Source organism: Aquila chrysaetos, chromosome 13 (genome assembly GCF_900496995.4).
Source record: "Aquila chrysaetos chrysaetos chromosome 13, bAquChr1.4, whole genome shotgun sequence".
NCBI classification, from domain to species: Eukaryota; Metazoa; Chordata; class Aves; order Accipitriformes; family Accipitridae; genus Aquila; species Aquila chrysaetos.
In genome coordinates this window covers 9,579,981-9,605,490 of record NC_044016.1, presented here as the reverse complement: position 1 = coordinate 9,605,490, position 25,510 = coordinate 9,579,981, and the positions used below count along the sequence as shown (strand labels likewise).

At 41.5% G+C, this 25,510-nt stretch overlaps 1 protein-coding gene across 10 annotated transcripts in view; it reads right to left on the bottom strand.

Annotated features, from left to right (window-relative positions):
- Positions 1-25,510, bottom strand: part of ESRRG (estrogen related receptor gamma) — a 406,932-nt gene that overhangs the window by 355,684 nt on the left and 25,738 nt on the right. The window contains exon 1 of one of the 10 annotated variants that reach the window (XM_030034643.2): positions 20,478-20,694. The exons of the other annotated variants lie outside the window; for them this stretch is intronic. Within the exon in view, the coding sequence (XP_029890503.1) occupies positions 20,478-20,575 (98 nt within the window). The 5' untranslated portion in view covers positions 20,576-20,694. Of the gene's footprint in view, positions 1-20,477; positions 20,695-25,510 lie in introns of those variants that run through there. 10 annotated transcript variants of the gene reach the window in all.

The window sequence follows — 25,510 nt, the reverse complement described above, 5'->3', positions numbered from 1 at the left end:
AACTTACTTCTAACTTCGTATGACAAAAAACCTCAATGATTTATTCAAAAGTCATTTTAAACTTCTGAATAACTTCTGAAGGACAGCTGGCAAGAAAGTAGTATGTTTGAAGAAGAGATAAATACAGAAAACCTGTAAACCGTATTCTCCAATTGCGAGACCAAACTGCTAAAATTAGTTCCTGGAATTTCTCCTTTGGGTGCCAGTTTGAGTCTTGTTCCAAATGACCACTAAATCACAATCCTCCTGACTTTGAAATACTCCACCACTAGTCAATAAGACCTATTTGCTGATTAGGTGCATGCAACCCCCTCACAAAACATCACATATTTGTAAGCTTATTTTAAAAAATGCACTTTTGTTCCAGTGTCCTGAAACTAACTGTACAAACACAAAGAACTCAGATGCCCTCTCAACCCCCATTGGAAGTGACAAGTGAGTCCTTCTAAAATTGCAGACACAGGCTGTCAAGTGCAGGTGTTTGTAAACAAGTTTGAAAATGTTTCTAATTATAAACCATAAGAGTTAAAATTAGAAGTCCAATCTGCTAGCTTTAAAAAAAGAACTTCCAAAAGGGTTCATCTAAATGAGAGCAACCAGTGATGTTTAATTTAGTTGCAAGAGCAGAATTTCGGTGCAGAGCAGCATACTGCTCTTCATCAAACTTTCCACTATGAGTTACAGTACATTTCTTTAAAAAAAAAAAAAAAAAGGATTTGATAAGAATTTTAATTTGCTGTCATACTATGACACTGTATATTTGAATGTGCAATCTAAAAATACCCTATTCACAGGTCTCCTGCATTTCATATAATTAAGAAGAAGGAAAAAAAAAATGTTCCCAAAACTTCTGAATCTGTCTTAGCTGCCAACATCAAAGTTCAGCTTTTACGGGGAACTTCCCACGCTGACCTTCTGAGAACTCAAACCAAACTCTGCTTGAAGGAGCCTCACTCTTCTGGATGAAGTTCTCCCTGACGACCTCACCTACTGCAAAGCCCGGCTTACCCTGCCCCGGCACAAACTGCTGAGGGATGAAACTGGGGAGGCAAAATCATCCCAGAGCTCTGGCTGATGCAGATCTCGGGATGCTGCCACTGAACGGGTGGTGTCTCAGTCTTGCCTTCGCCACCCTGGTGTGGAGGTCAGAAACGTAGCTCTGAGGAGCCACATACTTTGACTGACACATCAGACAGAGGTTAGAGGGAGGCTAATCCTGCAGTCCTTGTACACCCCAAAGTGCATTTACAATGCACCGTGATAAGACAGTGCAGGCAAAAAGATGGACTTTACCTCTGCAGAAGCTTTGTGAGACAGCAGAGCTTTTACCAGACTCAAGGGGAGATGGCACTCTTTTTAGGGTAAAAAAAGGTTAACACTGGAATCCCTTGATCTTCACATTATTTCTTAAGGGAAACATAACGGCACATTTGAGCATGTCAGAATAGCTTCGGCTGACTACAAGTAAGCAAACGTTAAATAATTTCAGAGAGGCTTGACTACGGCCTCGCTTCAAGCGAGGGGTAGTCTCTTGCTGCACTGTCCTGAAAAAGCTGGAAGGGGAAATGGATTAAGCAGTGAGGACCTGCTCCAGGAACAAGGTGGGACTGGCCCTGCCCAGCAGACATTCCTCTACTCCCCACCTGCAGCACAGGCAGGGGCTGTGAGGTGCAGGGGAGCAACAGCTCTTCGGCCCCTGCACAGCTGGCCTCCTTCTCCTCCACTGGGATGTTATATGACAGAGGAAAAGCCCAAACCCATCCTCCTCAAAAACCAGGACAGAAAGTAAGTTGCCCTTGTCCCGTCACGCTGAGGGAGCTATTTCACATAACAACCACTAGCCAACCCCTCCTTTTTCTTCCCTTCCTTTTCTTTTTCTTTTGTATTCGCTGTGTAAAAATAATAGCAGTTTCCACATTTTTTCTGGGCAGCATTTTGGAACTCACTGCCTTCAACAAACACAACCGCACCAGTTTAGTGCCTATCTTGTAGCTAGCAAGCAGGGTGCTGCATGAGGATGAGAATACAAATGTGTTTACAAACCGGGAGCCTTGCAAGTGGCACTTCCTTTGCTGCAAGCCATGGATATAACCTGGAATTGCTTACCAACTGAGCCAAAGCCTTCGTGTGTGTGTTACTGACGTGAGTAAGGGCTGGAGAAGCCCAGTTCTCCACTTTGGAGAAGGGACCACAGTAAATGGGAGCAGAGGGAGGGCACACCTCACCTGCAGCTGGTTGGTGGTCGCTCCCCCTCTTTTCCTTGGCTTGGGTACCTTGTCCTCCCCTTTCCTGGCTAGTGCAGTGAGAGCTCCCCCTCCCGTTCCAGTCTAACCAGCGTTAGACCTTGTCCTACTGGAAGCGTGGCCTCAGTGAAGAGCAGCTTCAAAGGCAGTCTCAGTGAGCTAGGTTTCCTGCTAGAAACTGGCACCCAAATTAATTCCCTGAGGGGGGAATAGTATAATCTTCCAATTAAAACCTATGTAAATGTATTTCTTTAGTCAATATAGATATCTGTGCACATGCACAGGTTTGTATACACACTCTGACACATATATACTATATATATATTGTGTATACACATACATATGCGCACACACACATATACCATTGCAAGTCTTTAATGCCACTAATCTCATTGCTATTTTAATTCAAAGTAAGTATAAAAATCATTAGTTTCTACAAGCCCATCTAACTTCTGAAGCATCTAAGCTTCTGTGTGTACCTGTACTGTGTTCAGCTGGAAAAACACTTTTTCCTAAATGAATACATATTGGAGCTGTGTTTGCAAATTTTAAAAAAGCAGGCTTTTCACTGGGTATATAAATATTTTAATTAACAATATGTATGTATTTAGGCAATTCTGCATCAAAGTCTGGAATAGATAGGGCAATTAACCCATTACAGTTTTTCTAAGATATCAGATGAAAGAAAATGCATTTAGGAAATGCTTAATCAGACTTAAGCATTTGAGTGCTAAAATAATTTCAGATAGTGATTTATTTCTAATATTTTCTGCATGCTGAAAATGAAAGCATGAAGAGCAGCGCAATTGCATATATCTTCTACCGAAAATAGCTGAAAAATACTATAGAAGAGTGCCTGCTGGGTTGGTTATAAAAGTAAAGTATAATCCATTAACTGCTAATTAGAAGCATCAGAAGCAGGCTTTGCTGCAATAAGAGCTGGCCCCTAAGTAGATGTTTCTGTAACCATTTAAAGGCACAGGGTTTCTCCAGTTGCTGAGAATGGAGCTTGGATGGTTTCAGCATAAAGGCCATGTGAAAAGAGACGATGGCACTTGGCCATGTTACCCAGCTGTTTTCTAAATATGATGACAGGTGCCATTTTTTCCATTTGATCGTGGAACGTAATACATCTTCAAACAAATTTTCCCCAACTAGTCTGGTGCAGTTACATTTCAGAGATTCAAATATAAGAATATTTTTTTTCTCTGACAGACACATATTGCAGAGTCTTTGGCAGATATTTCATTATCTGCCTTTTTCTCAAAGCTGATTTTTGTTATATGTATTATTTTGCTTTTTACTGCTATTGTAGGATGGAAGGAATAAGCACTTGGGCAAAGGATTTAATTCTGAAGGAATTTAAAAAAAAAAAAAAAACCCAACACAGGGAAAAAGCTACTGTTTATAATTAGCCTTAATAAATTTGACTTGAAATGAGGAAGGATTCTCTTCCTCTCTGTCCCCTACTTCCTAAAGGATGAGAATTATTCCCATAATTTCTCCTATTCTTTATCTGACTACCTACCTGGTTAAACCAAGCTCCTTTCCAACTACTGAAGGCCAAAAAGGCCTTTTGATCCAGTTGCCTATCAAAAGGCCTTGAGGGGTCAGGGCAAAAAAAAAGGTGAAGCCAAAAGGAATGCCAGCACTACAGCTCCCTAAAGAAGTAGCCAAGACATAGAAAGGGGCAATTATGGACATGAGCAACAAAAAGATGATGCCTTGAAATGGATGACAGGCTCCAAACCCCAGCCGTGCTGGATGCGGAGCCAAAGGGAGCTCGGCTTCCTCCAGGGCTTGAGTGGCCTTGAGCAGTGGATGATGACAGGATACAAGTCAGGCTGCATAACTTGAAGAATCAGGAAAAAACGAAGCAGGTAACTAACTTCCCCTGTTAAGAAAAGGGACGTAGCTAGTGCAAGGGGAAATAGTTCAGGTCAACGTTTTGGGCTTTGCATCTACATGGATTGACCAACTAGTAAACAAAGGAAGAAAGTTTGTGCGGGGCAGGAAATGAGGGCATTTGGGTTTTTCCTCTCTGCCCTATTTTCATCTACAAACACAGAAGAAACTTGTTTCTTTCTTCTAAAATGGCGAAACAGGGTCATCCGTTAAGAAAAACTAAGATGGTAAAGAATCATTTTCTGAAGTTAAACATCTAAGAAACAATAAAACTATGACAATAAAGTAGAAATAGTAAAATGAAATTTAGCTTAAACCAATGTCTGAAGTATTTCTTAACCCTGGCAGCAACTTTTACAAGGCAGATGAGTATATCTGTTTTCATTCTGTATGTAAGAAAACAACCGTAAAATGCCCCAAAGCCACGGAGGGAGTCAAAGACATGATTAGTAGTTCAGAAGTTATCTGATTCGGGTCACATGGTGTTCCAAAAACCATACCTAAATATAGCATGCAAGAGATCTGCACAAAGAGCAAACCCATCATGGGAGCAAACTAAACTCTCCACAAAATTAATTAGGGTTATTTTGAGGCAACCAAAGGAAAGCGAAGAGGAAAAAATGAGCCCTTGCCCTGCCCAGTTCTGCAGGAGCAGATGTCACTGGTGTGGACAAGGCTCAGTTTGCAGCCTGGGCACGTAGGGAGGTGCTTCGATTCCTGTGGTGTCCTGGTTTCCACTGGGAGAGAGTTAATTTTCTTTCTAGTAGCTGGTATAGTGCTATGTTTTGGATTTAGTATGAGAAGAATGTTGATAACACACTGATGTTTTCACTTGTTGCTAAGTAGTGTTTAGATTAAGTCAAGGACTTTTCAGCTTCTCATGCCCAGCCAGCAAGAAGGCTGGAGGGGCACGAGAAGTTGGGAGGGGACACAGCCAGGGCAGCTGACCCAAACTGGCCAAAGGGGTATTCCATACCATGAGACATCATGCCCACTATATAAACTGGGGGGAGTTGGCCTGGGAGGGATCGCTGCTCGGGAACTAACTGGGCATGGGTTGGCGAGTGGTGAGCACTGTGCATCACTTGTTTTATATATTCCAATACTTTTATTATTATTATTATTATTATTATTATTATTATTATTATTATTATTATTATTATTGTCATTTTAGTATTGTTATAATTATCATTATTAGTTTCTTCCTTCTGTCCTATTAAACTGTTCTTATCTCAACCCATGGGTTTTAGGCTTTTTTCCCTGATTCTCTCCCCCATCCCACTGCGGGGGGGGAGAAGTGAGCGAGCGGCTGTGTGGTACTTAGTTGCTGACTGGGGTTAAACGATGACATGGGGGGAAACCCCACACACCACTAACATGGAAGGTGGGTGGAGGGCACAGTGTGGCTGTATTAAGGATTATAGCTCATTGGGGAAGAGGATGATCCTGCCAGTAAAGGGACCCGCAGGTAACATAGGTGTAAATACCCAGGTAGGAAGCCAATATGTAAGCTTCTTCTGTACCTGTTAACAGCATCCTTCTAACAGAGAAAACAAACACCTTTTTGGAAAGGGAAGGTCCGTGTAAATTATACCCTGGGCACAGACCAAGACTCTGGGAAAAGCTAATGCTTCCCAAGGCAGAATGGAAATAAAATTTCCTGTTGGAAGTTGTTACCTCTGAAAGCCTCCATTAGGATTGCCCCTTGCCAGGGCAATGCATGAACTGCAGCCTATAGAGCTAATTCTAACAGCCTTCCCTATGTTCAGGCATCAGGAGCAACCACATGGAAAAGCATACAAAAGATCCTCAAAAGGCAGCAGGAGCAGGAGAAAGGGAGGAGTGTTCCTCGGGTCTCAGGTTTCTTTCGGTCCTTCTCTGTAAAGCGGCAATGCTGTTTCCTAAGTTTCCTGAACACCGAGTTGCCATCTGGCTTCTGATCACCACTGATCTACAGGCCGATTTCAGCAAGCTGTGCCAGTTCACAGTCTGCCTCTAAAACGTTTTTTAAAAAATTAAAAAGGTCTGCTCGTGAATGCCCCGGTGAAGGTTTTTAAGATGACCACAATGACTGATTTCCCTTTGCATCACCTTTGTTCCTACGTGCCGGGGCGAAACCCCGTTCTTCACTTAAGCATTAGAACAAGCAGGACAACATCGATGTTACCTTGAAGGCCTAGGCAAAGCTGAAGTACGGGCTACGGAGAGAGCAGGACAAAGCTGAGGAGAGCCGGTGTTGTGAGGAGTGCTGCTGTCAGCGGGTAGAAAGCAGGCTCTCAAGCCCAAACCGTGTAGCAGGTGCTCCAGAAGGCAGGTAACGAACAGTCTGAGTGCGTGTGGTACACAAACTGCAAATTTCGGCTTGAACGCTTCAGGCCATTAGCAGGTGCTTCAGGCAGTCATCCAAATCAAAGTAAGAAAGTGGAAAGAGCCAAATGCTGGTTAAAGAGGTTTGCAAACGTGAAAATCCCAGCGCGGGCAGATAAAACGTTTCCCTGGTTGTGGGAGCAGGCTAGTAAGGAAAAAGGAAACAAACAAAAAGTGTACGCGATTTTTGTAAAAAAGGCTGTGTTGGGGATTTTACTATCGTGTACTTAAGCCCCGAGATGCAAATGCTAGCTGGGATGCTGAGATCAGCAGTTATATGTCCTCAGGTGGTTAGAGACAAGACAGAAAAGAGCTGGCATTTGGGGAAAATAGAGGGCCCATTTGATAACGCTTCACTTGAGCGTAAGAGGGTTTCCCCTGTGGGTATTGTCCCAAAGAAAGCTCCAGGCAAGTTTAGACTGGTTCATTACTTGTCACATCCAGAAGGTGAGTCAGTTAATGATTACACTGACTCCCTTTTGACTTCAGTTTCACGTGTTTTCAACCTGAGAACTGCGCTCTCATCAAGTCAAATACCACTCACAACAAACAGAAATATGGGAGGTATCTGCTTTTCAGTTGCTTACGGCACATCTATAGTTATTTTATTTGTCAGAATTTCACTGGCAGTTTGCAAACTGTATTTTTGGTAGCTAATACACAGCACTTACAACTTGTGTTGTGGGGGATGTCACTTTTCTATATAAAAGTACAGGTCAGAGACCTGGCACTTGCTTTATTAGGATTAGTCTCCAAAGGGCCCAATACTGGGGCCTTGAAGGTTTCCTTATAAAAGCTGAATATGTACTTCCTCAAGGGTTAATTCCTTGAGGTCTCCTCAACATGGAACAAAATTACTTGGTTTAAGTTACCTTACACAAATATAACAAATAGGACTGGCTACTCCAAAGAGTTGTTGATGCAGGCTAGCTCTATCGCCCGATGATAGTATATTTAAATCAGATGGTCACTTGAACATTATTGGTAAAGTTCTCCTCGCTGAGGGTTGCATCCTTTGCCAGAGGCTAGCAGGCTTGACAGAAGGAGAGAAACAAATTCTTTTCATCAGAGTAACATGAGTCAATATGTGGAAAGATACTTCCATCTGCTCTGTGTTTCTGGTGACATGACATTACCGTATAATTTGGTATACATTTCTAACAGAATAGATAAAATAAGATGGCTTGGCAAGTATCGAGTATGTCCTACATCTATGGGAAGTTGTCTCAAACCATTTTCAACGTACAGTGCTATATGAGCAACTAAGACACGCAACGGAAATGCTGGAGGGAAAAACATGCTGTTAATTTCGGAGAGTTATGGCACAGACAGGCATCTATGGTGCACTTCTAAAAAGAAACACATTATACTTCCCAAAGTGCTCTCCGAAGAGGCGCATTTGGTCAACTACAGAAATCACCAAAGGAACCTGCTGTGTCCAGCAACTCACGGACGCACACAACTTACTAGACATAACCCATCAGTAGAGTGGCCTGTGCTGCTTCTGCATTAATTTTGTGCCCCTGTATGTTACCAGAGCCCTGGGACTTTCATGGTCTGTGGGCAGCAAATCGGCTGAGCCAAAAGGGAAGGTTCCACCTGACTAGGCCAGTAGGAGCTATATTAAGCTTGTCTCAGCTGGAGGTCATTCTGCATATTTTGAAGGCTGCTTTCTTGGTAGTTGGTCAAGCAATTGGTGCCCAGAAATTAAGAACCTAATTCTTGTAACACCCATAATACACAGAACACTTCTGAAGTCCAGACCCTACATATGTAAAGGTTTTAATTTCTAAAATGTTTGACCAAAGCCATTCCTTTCACGGCCAAGCAGGCTCTTGGGTTTGTGTAAGCAGTTGCTTCATGTCTTATTCCTAGTAGGCTGCTGGTAGCCCTGCAGCCAAGAATTCATTTTCACAATTCCAAAACATTTTTTTGATACTTCCTGACCAAATGGCTTTGCAGTGGAAATTGGTTTCTGCCACCATCTGTTGTTACATAGTTCGGAAGTGCTAGCATTTTCCTTCAAGAGGGAAGAAGTTGGGGAGGACGCATGGCCAATCCCAATGGAATAGATATTCTTTTCCTTACTGTCACTTTATAGGGAAGGCTTGGCCTATTTCTCAGCAGCTGTGAAATTGTCATCAGCAGGATTCTTTACAAAGCTTGGTGGCATATGGAATATATTGCTCACTTCTTAGTACTGTAAAAACAACCTTGCTGCATAACTGAGCTAGGCAAAGAAAGCAGGTGCTTGATAAAAAAAATCCATCATGCATCAAGCCTCTATAGACTTTGTAGAAACTCTAGACAAGGATATTTTGGAGACAATTATGTTTTCAAATTAACTAAATAATATTTTGGAGAAGCTCCTAGGCTTCAGAGGCGGGACAGTCCCTTAAAACCAAGCAGGTGAAATCACTGTGTCACAGGCTAACATCATGTTCTGCCATTCACAAAGGCAACATTCACATTCCACACCGAAGGAAAGTGTCACCACCACACCCCCCCCCCCCCCCCCGTAAGACATTAAAACTGCAAGGGTCCAGTCTCCATTTCTGATGTGATAGGGAACTATTTATTTAACATCAGTTTTAGGTCATCTCTTTCTGTCAGAGCCTGGCCTTATTTTTACAGCTGTGGACTAGCCAAGAAGTAAATTAAACAAAATAATAATAATAAAAAACCCATGGCATTCTGGTGACCATACACGCTGAATTACAAATACAGGGCTAGAATCGCTGGAGTTCAAGTTCTCACTACAGAGGACACCCAAAGAGCAACAAGAGAGGAATAGGCTTGTTGAATTTGCTTGACTCTCAAGCGCAAAGTAGTCAACAACTTTTTCATACGCTGCCAGAAAAAAACCTAATTCTATGAGGAACTGTCAGAACAGGGATTATAAAGGGATGTAGTTAATGTCCCCACTGCTATATATTCCCCAGTGAACATCCACTCAGCTATCCACATGCATAAACACACATACGTATTCACCATCATCTATGTTCTGCTGTATCTAGGAGAACGGCCACAGGAGGTTAAACCAAAGGGCCACTAATGCTTGTAGGCTTGCTCGGGACAGTGGCAAACAGCTGATGCTTAGTGAAGGTCATGGGGCAGGCATATAGTGACAATTCCCCAGACTACTCTTCTCAACGTCCATCTATTTGCAGCTCAGAGACTTCCTTTAACACAATACATACAATTTTTCAAGATTAGTGATCCGCTTTTAGAAAACTTCACTTGCAGTTACAGACTTTTTTTAGAGCAAGGTTCTCCAGCTACATTGCATGTTTCTTGTACTAAGTGAGCTATTACATACTGATATGGAGAAATCCAGCCTGCTGCCCTTCTTTCAGAGGAAAGGGCAAAACAAGTATTTGGGCAGCACGTGCTGCTTGAACTGCTATACAGGTCTTCTGCGTATAGTCCAGCAGAGAAGAGGGGTCCGCTGAAGGCATTACATTGCACAGCAGGAAAGATCCTTCTGTGATGGCGGCAGTTTGGAAGTCCTGCCCTAGAGGTTATGTTTGTAAGTGGCACATGTACTAATAAAGCCATAAATACAGATCTGTCATCGATGGAGCTCTGAAGCTACCCATTAGTCTCTTGTCACTGTTTTGAGAGGACAGAGTGACCTTTTAGCAGAACGGGATAGGGAGCACATTGCAGGACACCGAAGAAGTACCAGCTACATGGACAATCATGGGACAGGGTGTCCCTGTCATCTTCCCACAGTAACGCACCGAGGGGCTCAGGGCTCTTCCAGAGGCGTCCAAAAAACCTAGTTGTTGTTCATGGTTCAATATGTTTGCTATTTATGCACCAGTAGCTGCTGTATGCTTTACCAACCAATAACGTGTGATTAAGCCAGAAAAAAAGAGGATGAAGGAAAGAGCTGGTGTGCAAGAACAAAAGGCTCTCCTAGCAGTTTCACACTCTATTCATGTAACACACAAACCAGAAAATAATACAGACCAAAGCCTACTGTCTAACTAAGCAGGCTTAAATAATACTTAGCTCTTTTTTAATACTTTTCATCCAGAAATCTCAAAATATTTTACCAAGGTGTGCAGACTGGGAAAGAGCCAGAATGCAACCCACCCCCTGACTCCCAGGCATTTGCTCTTTCCATTAGACTACATCACTATCTCCAGGTATGAACACACTTCCCTTATAGTTGACATGGAAGGATGCATACGTGCATCAAAGGAATAGTTTTTCCTTAATTATCTATACACTCATTGCTTTTAATACCTTGTTTCAGACACTCTGTGTTCAAAAATAATAGCTCACAATGCGCCTATTCTACTCTAGCTACTACTACATGTACAAGTAAATACTTCATGTAAGATGCAATCCTCCTTTCAGTTACAGTAGGAAAGCAGAAACTAATCAAACTATAAATGCCTCTTCTCAAAACTTTTATTCTCTTCCATGTGTAAAGGAAAACATAGGTTTAACGACCATCAAGAAAAAATAAAAATTATTATGATAGAGGAAACAAAGAGAAAACCATGAAGAGTTTGCTAGAAATAGGGAAAAGTCAATACTTTCCTCCAAAAGAGACAAGCTTGCAGAAATTATCACAGAAGTAGGGTTTTATAACAAAATTCAAATGGCCAACATGGAACAAATAAAAATTTGGAAAGCTCAAAGTGTTACTTTCAGCATGACCTGTCAAAATCACTATGGAACACAAAATGAGTCAATAAAACATACCGATGTTCACCTGCATTCTCAAATCAGAAAACTACTCTGTCAACAAACAAGTTTTGATCCTCATTACAAAAGTGGGAATCCACAGTAGCACCTCAAAAGACAGCGGATAAACTCCAGATTTACACCTACGAAACCACATTTCTGATTTTTAAGTTTTTGTTGAACAAATGATATTTAGCATACATCAATGCCTATGGGTTTCTAAACAAGGGAGGTAGCTAATATAAACTGTGTATGAAAAAGAATGCATGTCAAAGCTATTTCTTTTTTTAAGGTTTGCAATGAAAATCCTATTGTTCAGATCAAAAAGGAAAAAAACTACCAAAATTTTATCTCCATTCTCTCCAGTTAGAACTGCTGGCTAACGAGTGAGTTTGCGTAAACTCAGTTCAAAGGAGACATAAATAGCATCTTTTTAAGCTAATGATTTTCACCACAGGCCATCTAAAACAGGCATTAAGAGTGGCCCTAAAGCAGATCCCCTCTGTGTTCACCTAAGTTCGTTTATTTTTGTTTTGCTCCATTTTAATGTATGTATACAACCTGTGTTTTCAGCTTGTCTTTTCAGCCCACTCCCATCCTCCGCACTCCCAATCTGTCAGCCAGACTCCAGGGACAGGAATTAAAAATGACCACGTTTAAAAACTGTACCTCCCTGCGTAACAGACTTTACAGAAACAGAAAGACTAAAAAGCTGAAAAGTTCCCCACGGTCTCGGCCTATTAAAGCCCACAGCTTGCCAACAGCAGGCCACGTTTTACTGTCAAAGACCGGCTTGCATTTCTGTGTGATAGGAAGTGCTGGGGTAATCCTGTCTCTTTACATTTCAGATCACACTGCTTGTGGAGAAAGTCAACAACACCGGGATGCTCAAAAACACCCTGTATTACATGGAGGACACAAGATGCTTGCTGAGAAATAGTGCTGACACCAGAATACGGTCGATTCAGTGTGAGCGATAAAAGCTTATTTTGGGTTGGCTCAGGCAGTATTTGATTAAAAGGCGACTAAATCTTCATCAGACTTACTTAAAAAATCATTTTACACCCATCCCATCAGGCTGCATCATTCCCCACCTTGCAATATTTTCCACCGTTAAAAAGAAGGTGGTAAGTTTCTCTTCATCCAATGAGCAAAGACACAGGGAAAGTCCTTGAAAAGAGTAATGCAAGGAAGTAGAAGGCAGGATTCGGTCAACTGGCAACCAAACAGAAGCCTTCTGCTATTTCCCACTGAGAAGTAACAGTATCTGGGCTATAGATATGTTTGTCAAACATATCTATAGCAGGGATAATTAAGTTAGTGCAGCAAACTAGGTGCATGCTTTGAAGTGTTCATGCAGTTGCTATACTAACCTTTCTTTCACCTGGTAGGTTAAGCTCACCATCTCCTCACACATATTTGCAGACTCGTGACCTATCCTCTGTCCTCATTATCACATCGTTTCTTATAGCTGAACGTCTTGGAAATGATATTCAAAGGTTTTGTAACAAATAAAGGAGACTAACAGAAGCCTAATACAGGCTTCTGTCACAGAGGAATAACTGCACGGAATTTCTTATGGCTGCTTTCTGTCAAGGAGTTCACATACTTTACAAACAAGTATTCCTACAAGATAGGTATTGCTATTTTTCCTTTTTTGAGACCTCTTATGATTAGCATCCTAAATCTTGATCCTGTTTCCTCTAACTGGAAAAACTTGGGAAAAAAACATTCTTGCCCTGCATTGCAAAAATTTCTATGCTGGTATCACTCAGAATAACAGGGTCAAAATATAAAAGAGAAAGCTTTAAAACCCCTGTCTTTGGCAGTATTTTTTTATTCCGTAATATTACTACCAGTGATACCTTTCCTGTAAAGATCAAACCTAACGTGATGGTGAGGATTCTGCTGAAGTCTGTACTGGTGTTTCTGTCACCAGCGGGAAGAGCACTGCAGGAATATACAGAATCTACAACGATATCAAGACTGATTCCCACTGATCTCAGTGAAGCCAAGACTTTATCCTGTATGCTCTTCCATACAGCTGGAGAATGATTTCATATGCAAAGATCCTCACTTACCTACATCCTCCTATAAATCAGAGTTCTCTGCTGCCTGTTTGTCACCCAACTCGATAGGGGCCTATTGCCAATCTCACTTTTCCTACACTAAGTTTCTGTGGCAAAAAAATATTATTACCTTTACGTAAATCAGTGTATTTGTAACCGGGGTAGGACCCTGCATACAGAAGACAGTTTCAAGACAGTGACTTGTAGCCTAGATTGGCACGTGCACTCCTGAATTTCACTCCACGCAGAAGTAATGGGTGTTTACTTCTGAGCAAGGGACACAATTATGATAAAGAAAGCGTATGCCCTTGTGCCTCCTCTTTTACACAATTTCTACTTATTTTGTCAGCGACACCTGCATTTTGGGTATTTATGGATCTGAGAAATCCTAGTTCAGACATGAGCACTGTTGACAGGGCAAGACACTGCTCTGGCTGTCCTTGTAGTGTCTGTCCTGTGCAAACATACATACGGGCCTTCGTTCTGCAGCAACGTCAGCCAGACACATACATTTTAGCCTATTCACTCGGCAGAAAAGAAAAAACACCCTCTTGCTGCATTTGGTTGTTGTACCTCTGCCTTTATTTCCAAGTTAATCCTTAGTTACGGTTATCGTCCCCAGTATTTCACTTCACAGAACGCTATCTGGCTGGCTGAAGTCATATCTCCATTTTATATGAGGGCAAAAAAAATCTCACCTGTAGTCCTTTACCCGTACCCATAAAACAACCCATAAAAATGCCTTAAAAGAGTCAAGCAGCAGACTTACCTCCTGTACCTCAGCTGCTTTCAGAGAGACAAAGCAAATAAGCAGGACGAGGCTCAGAAGCTTGCCCCGAGAAGAAGACCTCTCGCTTTTACGACGGCTCTAAGCCCACCTCAGCAGGGGCACGTCACCGGCACAGACGTGGAGCCCGCAGGCTGACAGCTAGCCAGGGACCCCAGCGCGCAGAGACGCTGTCGGGATTGGGAAGCGATGGTGAGCAGAGGAGACCAAACTTCCTCCTACATGCAAACTCAAGATTCAATTTTCTGCAAGGTTACCCCCAATAATTAAAAGGTTCCGTAATTTACCCTTAAAAGCTAGTCACGATGGGATCCATCAAAATCGATCTGTTATCTTCTACCTCCGCATGTACTGTGCGTGTGCATATCGTATGTAATACGGTTTACCAGATGAATGCTGGCAATATTTTCCACTAATTGTGAGAGTTACTAAACTGAACCTTAACTAAAATTAAGTTGACTATTAAAAGCTCAATGAGTAACCCAGCAAACGGAAGCACTGTATACAGGATTTAGCAAGCACGCAAGTGATCTGGCAACCACCAAGGCACAATATTTGCTGAACTTCCTATACCTAAAATTGGTTCCATACAATAGTCATACATTCATTATGTATGATGATTTAACACTCACAATACCAGCTCCCTCCTGCAATTGGCCAGCAGTGGGTTTCTTTATATACCTAATATAAAGCATTATATTAGGTATAGGTGTATAAGCCTAATACACCTGGCTATACCTAATTTGTGCTCGGTTTTGTCACTCTGTATAACATGTTAGTGTCTTCATGGAAGTCCAGGAGCACATCTTCTGCAGTAAAAGAGGTAAAACAGCAACACAGGAACACTCACAAGACTGCCCCTAACAAATCTTATGAAATTGTTTGTCCTTGAAACGCCACAGTGAGATTATGTGACAAATAATTCAAAAGTACAAATGAAATTATGGAAGATATGCTTAGGAGCCAACGTTTGTATGTATTAAAATACCAAAATAAATGTAAAATAATTCAAGTATGCTATTCTGAAAACATGAAGTTAGTGGACTGAAAGTTACAGGTTAATTTATAACATACACTCTCCATTAAAATAACAGATCTCCCTGTATCAGTTTTAAAAACACATAGATAATATACTTAGCTATTAAGATGTCATTATCATAGAAAGTCCTACAAATTTTAGCTGCCTCAATATAAACACAACTAGGTTTTGTAACACACATAGCACTTGTTATTATATGTTAAGTTTATTCACTATATATAGGCTTTTTACGATTGCAGTTTCTAAATTTTCAAAGACTATATCTTTTTTTGTGCTTGTATAGTTTCTAGGCTATACCTCTATACAAATATGTTTTACGTTCTGTATTGCTGTTTTCAGGATTGTACACATGTACATAAATCAAAAGCAGCAATAAATAATATTAAGGTTGCGTGCAGTCTAGCTATCTTTGACAAATTAGAAAACTAGGAATTCCCTGAGAAAAAGTTCTTTCTTTCAGGGAAGGAAAAAAAAAAAAAAAAGGAAAAAGATAAATGTTCTTATCTATTAATATGAAGAAAAGGTACAGGCAAATGCCTGTACAACTTTTGCATAAAAAGAGGGAATGGTTCAGGAGAAATTCTAAGAGATTTCCTAAATACTGCCCCCATTAAAAAATCCAGTATTTTAAAAAATGGAAGGTCAAAGTGAATGCATGCAGACTTATGTGAAAGAGTTAAAGTTATTGATGAAAGACTATTTGCTGATAAGGATGCATCTATTTGAAATAGGATAGCATTTGGGACTACTCGAACAAAAGTCTACAGAAAACTGATAAATCAAGGAACTGAGCAGGATTTAAACAAACAACAGACATGGCTGAGAACACATGAAATGTCACGAGTATAGCTGAGAAATAAGTGATGGCACAGGACCACTTACTCAGCTACTAACAAGACATTATTTGCTTTGGCCTCCGCAGAGCAAGACAGCTATCAATCCAGCCACGGCACAAGAAATTCTTGACACTGAGTCCTAAAAAAGTGATTATTATTTCTGGGTGCACACATGGAACACCCCAATAAGTCTGGCTTTCGAAAAACAAAACATCCACCATATATCACAGAGTCAGGTGAAACCCTGAGTGACTTCTTGCAGAAAAGAGTCCTTCCCCCGCAAAGTGCTTCCCCCCAAAACTGCTGTTACAAAACACCGGGGCCTGGATTCTCCAAGAAAACCTCTAGGAGCAATAATAATTTTGCATCCCAGTATGCAACTTTAAGGTGGTCTGCCCATGCGATGGAGCCCTCGGCCCTGGTAGTTGCCCCCATGTCTTCTGCAGTGCCAGCAAATTCACGAGTGGCCATCGCCAAGCAGAGAAGAATCCAAGACTGCCAGTGGGAGACAACGAAGGCCACACACATCTGAAGTCCCACTTCTTCTCCAGGACCTATGTGTTTAAGCAGTGATACTCAGATTTCTTTTAGTTTTGCTATCTTTTTCAAGGTCCACTGGCTGCTCCTGAAAGAAACCTACTGGAGGGTCCTTTCCTTCAAGGACACAGCTGGAGAAAGTGAGATACATCACACACAGAAATCCACCGTTTTGCAAGAGGAGCTTGTGTTTTCTGAAGTCTGTCAGGACATGGGGGAAAAGATGGAGCAGAGAGGCTCAACCTTGTCAGGATGGAAGTGCTTGAGAACATCCAAAGTAGATCTTTGGCCACCTGGGAAAGCTGGATATTGAAAATGTAGGCACTCACCCGGGTTAGGCAACTTCTAAGGTTAGGTGGCAGTTCAGTGGGGATATTGAGGATCTCAGCTTGGGCTTTCAATGCCTAAATCCCACTTAAGTCCCACTTAAGGCATCTAATCCTTTTGTGGATCTGGGCCTAAAGCCTTGCCAGGGAGGAGAGAGTCTATGCATGCAAAAGCTGATGGTCAGTGACAGTCTGGTTCTGTTAAAACTAAAATACATACAGAACGACCTTATTTTGTACAAAGGAATAATGCAGAATAATCAAAGATGTGTTCTAGTCATGGGAAGTTAATGGAAAGTTAATCCAGCTGATACAGATCACAGTCCTGTCTTTAGACCCCACGACAATTTTGCTGACTGGGAGGACATTATAACCCATAAATCATGGGTCTTCAATAGCCCACGGGAAGAAGTACATTTGGAAATGTTCAAAAGACAAAATGACTACAGGTGTCCTCAAAAAAAACTTCACCTACCCATATCAGCTAAGAGGTAAAACTAGAAAGGAGCAGAAATTTATAAACAGAATCAGTATTTGATGCAAAATACAGGAGAGTAGACAAGCATGTATGTCACAGATTGTAAAGATGCCGAAGATACTGTGAGCAAAGGAAAATTGCCCGTTGCCCCATGCCAGTGAAGTCCATGGGACCACGGTGCACTCCTTCCTTCCTGAACACTGCATTACCTCTCCAGACTGAAACGTGGTTTCTTCTGCCAGTCACAGCAATTCAAACATTCCCAACCTAGTTTTCAAGGGGTGTAGGAATTACGAATGTTTCATAATGAGCTCATGGTGAGGAGGCCAGTGTGGTTTCCCCAGTTTACTTGGATATTGGTCTCGAGTCTCACTGTGCTTTCACCTGCATTTTACTTTCAGTTCTGGATTCATCCCAGGATAGATACGCAAAGTCAAGGTGGTATCTTTTCTGTCCAGCCACCTCCTCCCTTTTGGGAAAGTGTTAATATACTTAAACGTCTGCTTTGCAGGAGTACCCCAATACACTCTTAACACTGACACAAACAAGCAACAGAAAATATCTTGCAATTTGGCATTTTTTTTCCCAAATATTCCTGTTTAAGTGCTTTCCTTTTACTTCTCAAAAATATTTCTTTTCAGTAGAAGTCAGTCTATTTTTGCCTGCTGTTAATCTATGTATAAGCTAAATCTTACCTTCCCGACTGACACAAGCAATTGCCCCCTCCATCTGGCAAGGCAGCTCAGAAGAACAGGGAAAGCAGGATTTCTCCTGTATCTACCTATGCATTTTACTTCCAACTTGTGCTTGACAGAGACTAGTCAGCTGTAAGAGACTGATGAGAAATTGTTTGAAATACTTCTGGTTGAAAAATACAGAAATCATAACCACTGATAAAACAACACAGATGTACGTGACATCTATAAAATACAGAAATAACCTAGAAATATAGAAATAACCAAAGTTCCAGTCTAGGACTCTTATAATCTAAGTTTTCCAAATAATATAAATGTTATGACAAGTAAATACACAAAACATGAAGTCAGTATACTGCAAGGTGACAGTGCTGTCTACAGAACAGTAAGGGTTAATTGTTTTTGAGAGGTTTAGGGGGCCACGAAAGCTGTGAATTTAGATTCACACTGATTTGAATTGTTATATTAAATAACGTGCAAAGTTATTTTTGTTTGCATTTCTTACTGAGTACTATTCCCATTCCAGGTTCCTCCTTATGAAGCACAGGCACAGCAGGGAAGTAGCACCCAGGAACAAATTAAGGGAGAAACATTAGTGGAATGCAGCAGGCTTGGGGGAGAGACCCATTTACGCAGAGAAAGTGCTTAAGCAGGGACATTTGTGCCTGCCTCTACGTAGAGAGGTTTGGTGAGCGCATGCCCGGGGAGGAGGATTTGGTTATGGTTAGAATTTGTGAGTGACAGCCATGTGACAGCTGGGAGTCAGCAAAGATTTTGTAGGGATGGAAATTCCTGAGATAGGACACACGACTGCTCATGCGATCTGCATGTGCCTATCATCATGCTGTATTATAATAGCTGACACTATGGTTTACCAGTTCTCCAAAAGAGAGGCTATAAATTAGGAAGGGGATTTGAGGAATGGTAGATGAGAAATGAAAGTCATAACGTTTAAAAACAAAGGGATAAATATAACTTGTTTTCATGTTATCAAAACAAGCAAACGAAAATCTCCAAGCAAACCACACAACAGTAGTAAAACTTGCATTTCCATTACTTACCTTTAGTGACAGGTTATTATTTCCTTAGAATATAATTTTTTTTCTTGCTAACTTATCTAGAAAGGCCTCGATCCTACAAACACTTACACTTAATTTTAAGTACGTGAATAATCCCACTGATTAGAGCTATTCCTACATTTTCAGGATCAGGGCCTAAGTCACAACGTGCAATTAAGCAGAGGCATTTCCAAAGAACTGCTTCATTTTCCCTTCTGGGGGTCTTACACAAACATGAAGCCAGTGGGGACATGCAATTTAAATCAAACCTGAAAAACTGAAATACTTTCCCTTTAACACTGAATTCAAGCTGATACAGTATCACATGACCTTTACCGTAATTTCTATTAAAATCATTTCATGTCTGGTTGCTTCTGCTATCCTGGCTCATTTGTATTGTTTACAACAAGTCATTGCTCTCGACAGTTAGTGGTGGCTGAATCCATGGTTACCAGTTTTTACATTCACTGGTTAAATGGAATGCAGCTCTTCAGTGGGGTTTCATGGAGAAAGCTCTTAAGAAACCACAATCCAGCTATCAATCAGGCTAACCTGGGAGAAATTAATCTGATAAACAGAAGTATCACTGCGTATGAAAAATTTATTGAAAGGGAGCTCAAGGCTTTTATTAGTCGCAGTCGCAAAAGTGGACACGTTCGGATCGGACTTAGTGCACGGAAGACTTAGGTTATGTGGTCTATGTCTGACATTCATCCATGTTGTGCCTTCTCTGGCGCTCACTGCTAATAAAACTATACTGTTTAAGGCTTTAAAAAAAAAAAAAAAATCTCAAACACTTATTTTACCAGAAATGTGCTCGGAATATAAATAGTGCTTAAATACAGGTTTAACCAGACTGCAGTCCCGGCAAAGTAACTTAAACAGACACAGACAAGATAGTAAAACACAAAATAGACAGCCTTGAGTAGAATTCAATTAAGACAAAAACCACCCCAAACAGTGCAACGTTGTTAACGACTAAATTAAGCCTGCAACAAATATATTTTATTGCTACCTAAGAACAATATGCACTAATTCTCTTTGCCCTGTTATTTATAATTTGGTGTAGGGTGGGGTTGCCAAAAGCAAAAAGCAAAGCAAAAACTTATTTGCAAGATGGACCCCCAAATCCTTTAAAATGCCTAAAAAACATAAGAAAAGTTCTCTATAGTTTGATGGCTACAATAATTGTCCCACAAGCTACATGAGAGCAACAAATAGTTAAATCAAACATATTACTACTAGCTCATCTACTGCAAAGTCACTGTATCAGAAGCCCGAATTGATTTGTTTCCTTAGAACAAATTGAAAATGAATGTAACATAGCATCCGAAAAAAAAGAAAAAAAATCCCTCCTGCCCTGCTAATCGGATATTGTATAATGGTTGACTGCAGCTTTGCACCGTGCTATTGTTGCCTATATCATACATACTTACAGGTTCTGGGTTCTTCCAAGAGTTTGGTGCAGTTTCAAGGACAAATGTCTTAAGGAAGTCTTTCTACTGTGCAGCAGTGATCCTAGCTCTGATCTCATTACATGAGCAAAGTGCTACAGCTGACAATATAAAGGAAACTTCCTGCGTGAAGAAGAAATCTTGGAAAGTCTCAGGGTTAAAAAGGCTGCTTAAATGTGCTGCTTGATTTGCTCCCTAGTTGTGTATACACAGTAGCAGCTGATCTCTGTTTGCAGCCCTGCAGAAAGAAACCTTTGCTGAAAACCAATGGCATCACATTTCAGTGGAGCTACTGCCAGACTCTGGAGAGCAAAGCAACCTTTGACAACTTCACCCAGTTCGAATCACCGACGTTTGCTGCATGTCCTGCAGGACTTTGGAAACTGCATATTTATGGGATTATTTTTATTAATGCCGCTCGGAAATCCTGGATCCTAGGCAGTCATGATACAGGCAAAAGTCTCCCTCACTGTAATAGGAGGTTTTGACTGTGTCACGACTGTGAACTGCAGAATTTGCCACAATATATTTTGCTTTGTCTTGATTGTGGCATTTGCAGATGAGAAGCTGTTAGCTGCGCTCAGAAGCATTTTCTGCCTCAGAATTGCTAAATTAAGTGCAATAGGCATCCTGTTTATCCTAAATTCATCCAGAGCCTGCCTTGCATCAGTCACACACTTCTCAGTGCTTTTTTTTCTGATACAGAGTACAAGTCAAAAGATTTTGAGTCTGAGAGTGAGAGGGGGCTGGTTCTTTCATTTAATATCTTCTCTAGAGCCTTTGAGCATGGTTCCCATTGGACAAAAACCATGGAGTACAACACCCCAAATTTGGCAAAGTTTGGTGTTCTGACCAAAGTCCCAGTGTGACTCCAAATATCTGTTAGTGCCCCCTTAGCTCCTGCCCTGGCCCTCCAGAACCAAGCAGAGATGGGCAGAACCTGCATCAGCTTCTGTGATTCTTTCTGCTGTCCAAGTAAACTAATAAGATCAGAAAAGCAACATTTAAAAATAATACATCTGCTAGCGCTACTTCAACTCTTCAACTGGGAAGCAATGCTCCAAATACATCCTCACATTTGATGTTAAAGAATTATCAATAATTAATTCGGATTTAGTTGTTTCACCATTTAGCCCAGGGTGATTCTCCAAAGAGTAACTGGGACCAGACACTCCCCCGGCACACAATCAGAGCATGACCGTAGAGCTTGCATGCTGCTTTCCAAATGGGACCTACTTCTCCCTCCAGGACAACCAGCAAACCTCAGAACCAAAATTTAGACGAGTCCCTTTTAAAAGTACACCATTGCAGAGTTTGGTTAGGAGGAGTTAAGGGGATTTTTCCAGGCATTTGCAAGACAGATTATTCACCACCCTCTTTTCCCCTCGGGCGCTATGACTATTCTAGCTACTAGTATATTGCGTGTTATTTCTTTAATATTTTGAACTTTATTCCAAAGGGCAGAAACCAAAACTGACAGTACATCAAGACAGCATGCTCTATGATTCAAACAGCAAAATAATAGAGATCCTGCGCATACACAACATCTGAGCGTGCGTATGCACGTTACACACGTGCGCGCACGCTCACTCACAAGCACAAGTACAAGGGTTTGTGGCCCAGTTTTCAGAGATACTCATAGCTCGTGTCTTCACTTCCCTTTGATTACAAAAAGTAAGAACAAGCAAAATCTGATTAGTAAAACATTAAAAATAATTTTTATAAAAGGTAGGCACCATTTATAGCTGGGTGACCATACTGATTCAACATGCGCTTCCACCCAAATTTGCTTGTCTCCTTTGGGAGAAGGATCCTGTCCACCCCTGGACCGTGTCACACCAGAGAAATGAAAGTGTGTGGTGGCACCAGCAGGATTAATCTTGCTCTTCTCCCGGGAGAGACAGTGCAAGGCAGGGAATCGAAATCCTGGCGATGAGGCTGGGCTCCGTTTAGGCTCTGCCACTGACCGGCTGCGTCACCTCCGACCCATCACCTCACCTTTCCATGCCTAAACTGGCACCGTCACACTTAACGCATGTTGCAAAAGCACAATTTCTGTGCCTCTGTTGCCCAAGCTGCGAGACAGGGATTGCATGTCGGAGAAAGGTAAAGGACTAAAACCTGAGGTTGTGCATCCGGCTCCCAGCTGTGCCGTAAGAAGTGCCATGACCTTGGACCGCCTGCTCTCTGTGCTCCGGTGCCCAGCCTGCTGCCCTGACTCTGCATACCTCGCTCTCAACCCTTGTCCGCCCGGTCTCTTTTGACTGTAATACGGCAGGAGAGGTTTTTTTCTGTGAGAAATTCAGCACAGACTAAAACAAGCTCTTTTTGTCAGGTGGAACTCAAGACGTTAATTTAAGACAAGTGAAAAAAAAAAAAATCCCGGTGGAAGCAGGAATGTCAGTGAATGAAGTTCCCTCCTTAGGAGGCTTTAAATACCCAAGTGTCTGTGCAGAAAGGCTGAGACTTCCGAATGTGGCACGAGAGCAGTAATCCGACCGTATTCAGCAGTCCTACCCCACACAGCCCAACAGGCACTTGTCAAGGCTGGAGGACATCTGCTCCGGGTTAGACTCCACTTCTCCTTACGCCTCCTCTATAATTGTGTCCCATCCGTCACAGCAGGGTCAATACGGATCCAGGGACACAGGTCCTTCAGCTCCCCTCTCTTGTAAAAATATACACGGATTCCAATCACGGGACGCACAGGAATTGCCAAATCTTTCTCCTCCCAGTCTCCCAGCTATACCTCAACCTGCGACACCCTGTCTTTCCTTTTCTCTTTTTCCTAATTTTCTCACTGAATTTTGTTTACACAGCATTGTATCCAGCAGGGAGCATAGTAACAATTCAAAGTCCATTTTCCAACCTTCAGAGGACAGGGAAGAGTAGCCCAGCTACTAAGGAGAGATGGCACAATATGTTCGGAGAGGATGGGGAGCAAGAGCTGGGTGAGAAATGAAGAAGGGGGAAGCCGACCCCGAGCTTACACGATGTCAGAGGCTGTAATGTCTCCTTCGCTCTGCCCCCCATCCCCAGTGGAAAGGGTGGCCCTTGGAAACCAACCCCGCTGCCTGCTCTTCTGAAGTCTAAACTAGTACTGGTGCCCAAGATGGGCCATGCCCTGCCTTCCTGATGTCCATCAGTTGTAACAATTTAGAAAGCGTCTTGTTTAATTCGTGCGGGTCTTAAAATCCAAAGACATCATCAAGAGGAAGTCATTTAAGGCTAATGCTACAAACAAGTAAAACAGAGCAAATTCTCGGTTTTAGCATCAATCTCAGGAAATTTGTTGTATATTTTAAAACTCTGTTTCCAGGAGTCAAGTAATAAGAGACCGGCTTTCTCTTTTAAAAAGAGATTTCTGGTTCTTGTAATAAAAGAGGGATGATTGAAAGTAACCGCAATAAAACAGAAGTCCAGCAGGAGCACCGTGACACTTTTAAAAGTCACACCTTTTAGCTAGTCTCAGAATTTTCAATAAGCAGTATTGGGTTTAGTTATCAAGCTCTGAACCCAATAGGACTACACAGAGTAATGAGAGCTACACCTGAAAGCGCCTGGAAGGCCAGACTCCAAGAAACACAACCCACCTGTTTTATTCAGACACTTAGAATTTTGCTTAAGTATTAAGTCTGAAACTCTGTTCATCTAGACCTGTCTGATCTCTGCACAGATCGTGAGTACGTCCGACCACCAGTCTATCCATATACGTGCTAACTGTAACTACTGGATTTCCTTCTTAGCATTTTAATGCATTTGGATCCTCGTCAATGTATGGAACACCTTCCTCATCCTCACACACTGAGTGGCTACGCTTTCCTCATTGAAATTCCTCCGTAAAAGTCACTTCTCCCTTTTCACCTATTAAGGCTTTAAACCAAAACTAATAGAATCATCAAGAAATTTGTATGCCTAAGCTAGCTGTTGCTCCCATTAGCAGCACCGCACTACCTGATCGTTCAGGATTCTCTTTCCTGTTGTATTTACTATGCTCACATTTTGCTCTATGTGTACAATTAAAATTGTTTTTTTCATATCGTTCTTGTCTTTTATTTGCTCTCCAAAGTATCCAGCATACTTTGAAACCAATATAGGTGATAATATAGATGTAAATATCGCCATGGAGGCATCACAATAAATTTGACGTTTGGAATAATTCATTCAAGGTGCCTAGATCCAATTTAAATTCTTTCCCAATTTTAACCGAGGCTTCATAACCAGATGAACTTAAACGAAGGTGTACGACTTCATGCTACACTGGTAATCCACCCTAACTAGGAAATAAATTTTCAGTGATGAAGTTGAATTGTTCATACAAAACGCCAGCTTCAGCTTTTCACCCATACAAAATAGCTTGGAAAATATATACTGCATGTGTTTATTATAGCTACAGTTGCTATGAACATCTATAACTCTCCAACAATTTCTTTGATTTATGTTCAAAAACATACAGGGCATGAAATGATGCCTGCAACCTTACATTTCCCTCAAGAACATTGTGGGGAGAAGATATATTCCAAAACATCATGTTAGATTCCTTGTTATGTCTCCTTTTTAAAATAAATGTATGATAATCAATTACACATGCTTCAAAGCAACTGCCACTAGATTCCCCAACAGTAAAGCTGTTTGAGAAAAGTTCCATTTTCTTTCCCCTAATGGGTGAGTTATAATAAGAGATCTTGCTCAGATATTAAAGGAAAAAAATTGTATTATAAAGGATAGGCCCTGCTCAACTTGTATATGCATGCACAGGTTTGTGCTTGCCTAGACTTGACTTAGAGCAAGGTTTTCAGAGAAGTAACATCTCCACTGATCAACATGCTAACAAAAGCACGTGTGTGTGAAGATCTTGCACCTAATCTCCTTGTCATATATGCTTGTAGTAATCCAACTGATGTCAAGAGGATGACACAGATGATAAGTTAATGTATCGGGCTCGACTCTCCTTTCAACCTCAATATGCAAAACATTCATTTAAGAAGTCCACCCAGCTGTAGCTTCCACTACAA